General features: G+C 56.2%; 1 protein-coding gene across 1 annotated transcript; it reads right to left on the bottom strand.

The window, feature by feature from the left end:
* Positions 1-1,959: 1,959 nt before the first annotated feature.
* On the bottom strand, positions 1,960-4,590 carry LOC131209431 (atrophin-1-like). Its single transcript, XM_058202502.1, has 2 exons — positions 4,462-4,590; positions 1,960-4,340 (listed from the first exon to the last, which is right to left on the bottom strand). Exons 1-2 carry the CDS (start codon positions 4,556-4,558, stop codon positions 1,987-1,989), a joined length of 2,451 nt encoding a protein of 816 aa, XP_058058485.1. The 5' UTR covers positions 4,559-4,590; the 3' UTR covers positions 1,960-1,986.
* Positions 4,591-4,997: the final 407 nt, after the last annotated feature.

The following is a 4,997-nucleotide window of genomic DNA, read 5'->3' as shown; positions in this document are numbered from 1 at the left end:
GAGAAACTTATTAAAAACAGACACAACTAGCTCAGCAACTATGGGGTAATCATCCTTACACATTAACATACGCAGAGAAAAAAAATCTGAGCTTATCTCCTACGAAACTTACAGTGTACACACAACTGTAATGCAGTCGCCCTAATTTGCTCCGTAACTGTAGCAGTTTAACAATGACATACTTTTGCGTTCACGTGGTGAAACTGTTTATTCCATGGAAGAAAAAATTAACTTACCGATAGATAGTTTAGCGCGCTCTGGAGCGCCGCTAGACGCTATGCGCTATGTATACTTAAAATAATAGTAATAAAAAGAAAACCGCAAATAGCAAATAGTAAATGTAAAAACCAAACAAAACAACACACATGTGTACCAAGCTGTGTACACCGGATCATTGGGAATAATCATCATCATTAAAAGCATAAAATACGGGCTCTGCGCCAGTGCGCTAGACGGTGGCCCGCGCTCCTGCAGTAAACTGCCCCGCCAACACGCTGGTCCCACTCTGTGTGTCTGTATGTGTGTAGTAGAAGGGATCTCAAGGAGGGGCGTCATAATGAATGTATGTAAAACAGTTCCAAACCTACGTTATATCACATTTCCGAAAAAGTTTGCTCCTCCGGTTTTCCATAGTTTTTTTTTCTGTTTCTTTTTTCATGTTTTAAGTGGTATGATTCCAGCCACACCACAAAAGGTTTGTTTTCTGGTGGTCAATTTGGTTCTCTGCTGGTTTCGCTTTCTGTTCCTTGTCGGCCCTGAACTGTGTTCCAAGTGCGTTGCCCGGACGCCAGCATAAATGATAAATCCGGTCCGATTCCTGGGGAATCGGCAAATGGGCGTTGTTCCATGTGTGTTTGATAAGTGTTACGTGTCTAATGTTTAAAGGACCTTAGCTTAGGCATCTAATCTCGTCACTTAAACCAATGCTATCTATTAGAGTTTAGAGTAGTAAACGCTAGGATAATCTTCCCTGAAGATAAATATAAAACGTTCCTTTCATCCCCGGCAAAACCATGGGCGCGTTTATCACTCGCATAATCTTTACACAATCTTCATCGCGCTCGCTCACTCTCTCCTTCGCTCTCTCTCGCCCTCTCTCTAGCTATATACTTTCTGTTGGTTTTCCCTTGTTTAACCAGTTGCATTTCGTTTGTTTGCCTTACGCTAAACGATTATCATACATGGACTGAGAGTATGTTTAATTGTTGTGTCCTCCGCTCCGCTTCTTCGCCTAGTTCCCACGTGTTCCATTATCTTTTCAATGTTTCAGCACTGTTTACACAATTTGTATAAAAACAATACATTTTACCTTAGCGCGTGTAGTTTAGATAGGATTGATGTAGTTCGGTTTTCACATTTACAGTTCTGCTGGACACACTTTCCCTTCTAGAGCCGAAAATACTGTTTGCTCAACACAAGGACGAGCCCCGCATCGGCGGCCTGTGTTTGTCTCGGTTCTGGCCCTTCCGGACCTTACTCCGAAATAAATATATGCACGCTCTTCGTTCTACTCTCCTGTATCTGCTGCATCTCGGCAATCCGGGGGGGCCCGGCGGCCCACCTCACGCGGAGTTGACCGGTTTCTGCTTTGCGACTTTCTTCGCACTTTCGCGGCAAAAACCGTCGAAGACGCCGGCAAATGCCGCGAGGGAAAGAGAGGGAAGCCAGGCGATACACTTGACTCGTCGTTAAGACCGCTGCGCCGCGCCGCGCTTTCTCTTCTCGTCGTGGCAACCACGGCACACTTCGATCATTATCGAGGGTGACGCGGTTGTGGGGGCCTCCTGCCTGCCTAAGAGTTGTCGTAACTTTCTCCACACGCAGCCGGCGGCCCAGGGTAGAGAAATTCCAATCCGAGCAGCTAACCCACTAACATAATTGGGGCCGCCTCCGTTCTCTGTCTTCGCCCCTTTCCGGCCCTCCTTGGGCCCCGTGGCCCGTAGGAACTCATCCCGCTCAGCCCGTGCGGCGTCGTCCCGACGGTTGCTACTGGGCGGCCGCCGTCACACCGAACGCGCTGCCGGCCGTGCTCGAGATCATCATGTTCTTGATGGTGGCCACCTCCGACTCGAGCCGCGCCAGCTTCGACTGCAGGTGAATGTTCTCCTCCGTCTTCTTGCTGATCACGACCGACGCCGGGATGGAGGTGATCTTCCCAGCGGCGGCGGCAGCGGCTGCAGCCGCCATCATGGCCGCCGTGCTAGCGATCGCCGTCCCTCCGGCGCTGCTGGAGCTGGCCGCTGGTGGCGGTGACGCAGGCATCATCTTCTGTTCCGCCTTCGTCGGCCACTCGTTCGTCGAGATGCCCGAGTCACGTTCGTCCGACGAGCATCCACCGTCATCCCACGAGGGTGAACTCGATCGCAGCGATCCGACCGGTTCCTGTTTAATGTTCTGCAGCGCCAGCAGAGCGCTGGCCGCATCCTTATCGCCAAGGTGTGACTTGTGGCGCAGCTTTACCGGCAGACTGTTGGCGTGCTCGTGGAGCTCCCGCCCGGAGTCTCGCACGTCCGGTTCATCTTCCGCGCCGGATGATGCACTGCGGGGTGGGCTGGCCCCACTGCCACTGGCGGCCGGAGATCCCGTGTCGTAAGGGGACGGTGCCCGGCGGCTCAGATTGAGCACGTTGGCCGTCAGCGTGAGGGCTGCGCTCGGTGACAGGAGCTCTGCGGGATGATGCCGGGGTGGTGAGCCTCCGTAGAGGCCACCGGCTGCGTACGCCGCAACGGCAGCAGCCGCCGCCACCGTCGTGTAGCTGGCGGGAAGCGAAGCCACGGCCGCAGCCGAAGCGGGCGGCGATGACGTGGAGGAACTGGCGTACGGTGACGTTGCACCCACCACGTACGGGTGGTGTAGGTGGTGCGGGTGGTGCTGGTGTGGGTGGTGATGCGACGGGAAGTGGTGCGAATGGGCCGCCAGCGGCAGGTGGGCCGGAGGAGATCCGGCCGAACCGGAAGGACTCGTGCTGGAGGTAGCGGCCGTGGCTGCCGGTGGCGAAGCGGCGTGGCTGGTGGTCGTCGTGGGGGAACCGAAGCGGGTCGCCGCGGACTGGGGTGGTGGGGGCGATGGCGAGCGATCGTCACGGTCGTCCACCACCAGCTCGTGGCCACCGTTGGCCGCCAGCACCCGGTGGTGGTGGTTGGAGTGATGGATATGTTGCTGTTGCTGCTGTTGCTGCTGTTGCAGCTGATGATGCTGAAGAGCGCTGGGGTGGTGGTGATCGCCACGATGATCGATCACCGACTCCCGGATCACCTCCCGCTGGTGGTGGTGGCCATAGTGGTGGTGGTGGTGCGACGGCTGCAGCTGATGATGCAGCGGATGGTGGTGAGACTGCAGGTGATGCTGCTGCTGCCCGTGCTGCCCGAGCTGCTGCTGATGGAGGTGATGATGCTGGTGATCCAGGTCCAGGTTGCGTTCCAGCAGCTCCAGGCGTATCTGCGAGGGGCTGCGTCCGTTCAGCGGAGGAGAACCCCCACCGTCGTGTCCCAGCTTCCCGTGGATCAGCTCGTTGTTCCGTTCGTACTCGATGATCGCGGACGTGCCGGATCGGTAGATGGCGTGCACCGGCAGGGAGCCGGTGTGCTGGATCGCCCCGGTCGAGGAGTGGACCGGAGGCGACGCCACACCACCCTGGGGTGGCGGGGGCGACTCAATGTTCGGGTTCGGGTGGATGACTGGCGCCTGTTGTGAGGAGGTCGTTGGCGAGGGTTGCGACTGCCCGGCCAGCTGTAGATGCGGGGATCCATCGGACGTGACGGAGGCTGCGGCCGGTCCTGACGGATCCGACTGCGTCGGTGAAGCGGTCCGCTGGCGGGAGGGACTGCGTGACAGCGGGAACATCGAGACGGACTGGCCACCGGGGCTGGTGGATCGGCCGCCTGCGCCGCCACCGTTCGATAGCTTCACGCGCTTGGTCGAGCTCAGGACCTGCTCGTTGGTTGGGAGCGTCGCCATGATCTGATCCACGCTCACCAGGTTCTCGCCGCAGATGTTGTACTTGCTCTTGATCGCGTCCAGCTGTGCCTTCAGCACGTGGTTCTCCTTCGTCAGCTCGACCACTCGCTGCTCCAGGACCATGTCGTTGAAGCGGCGCTTCTCGCGCGATCGCTTCGCTGCCTCATTGTTGCGCCGCCGCCGGTCCCAGTAGCTGTCGTCCTTCTTGTTGTCCGGGATGAACTCGCGCTGCTTGCGCTGCGAGAACAGCTCCTTGCGCTTCAGGTGCGCCGCCAGCTCGTACCCGTTCTGCGGGAACTCCGACTCGGACGAGGTGTGCGGGCTGGCGCGGCCCGAGCTGTTACTGTTGCTACTGTTGTTACTCATCAGCAAGGCACTGTGGGCTGTTTAGGGGACGAGAAGAAACCCAGAGGCAGCGCATGAGTCACGGGGAACTTACACCAGCGGGGAACCAGCGTCATCGTCGTCGCCATCAGGGGGCACAGTTGGCCGGACAACACTTACCGGGCATGTTGGAGTTGGCGTGGTGATTCTGGCCGGGTATTTCGCCGTTCAACGGCGAACCGTTCTGCTGTCGTGTCACGAAGTCCGCCACCATCATACTAGAGTCGCTGGGGTCCGCTGGCACTAACAGTACATCTGCAAGGACAGAGGGAAAGAGGGAAAGCAACGGTTAGTCATCGTTGCAGGAGCACCTCCGTCACTACGTTTCTATATACAGGGTCGTCCCTATATGGGGTTGGATTACAGACTATCGATTACTTGACTTTCGAAACGTCAAACTCCATTCTGGAATTTGCAAACATTTAATAAAAACTGTGAAATTTCAGAAATAGAAAGCTATACTCTTGTCGGAAATTGGGAAATACTACAGAAAACCTCCAGAACGAATGACTGGCGCGGATTTTTGTCTGGCGGCATCAACGGCCCATTTTCGAAAATAAAGAAGGTATCTGATCCGGTTCTTCGGCGAAATTGAAGCTTAAAACATGGGCTGGCGCTACGAGCCATACAGTGACAGCCACAATCAATATTTAGCA

This window comes from Anopheles bellator, chromosome 2 (assembly GCF_943735745.2).
Source record: "Anopheles bellator chromosome 2, idAnoBellAS_SP24_06.2, whole genome shotgun sequence".
NCBI lineage: Eukaryota > Metazoa > Arthropoda > Insecta > Diptera > Culicidae > Anopheles > Anopheles bellator.
Note: the sequence above shows the minus strand (reverse complement) of the source record. Positions and strands in the feature narration are given on the sequence as shown.

Excerpts from the sequence above, each read along its gene's own strand:
- LOC131209431 (XM_058202502.1), bottom strand. The coding sequence starts at position 4,558 with ATGATGGTGGCGGACTTCGTGACACGACAGCAGAACGGTTCGCCGTTG. Across the intron at positions 4,341-4,461 it reads CGCCAACTCCAACATGCCCG|CCCACAGTGCCTTGCTGATG; the intron begins GTAAGTGTTGTC and ends TCCCCTAAACAG.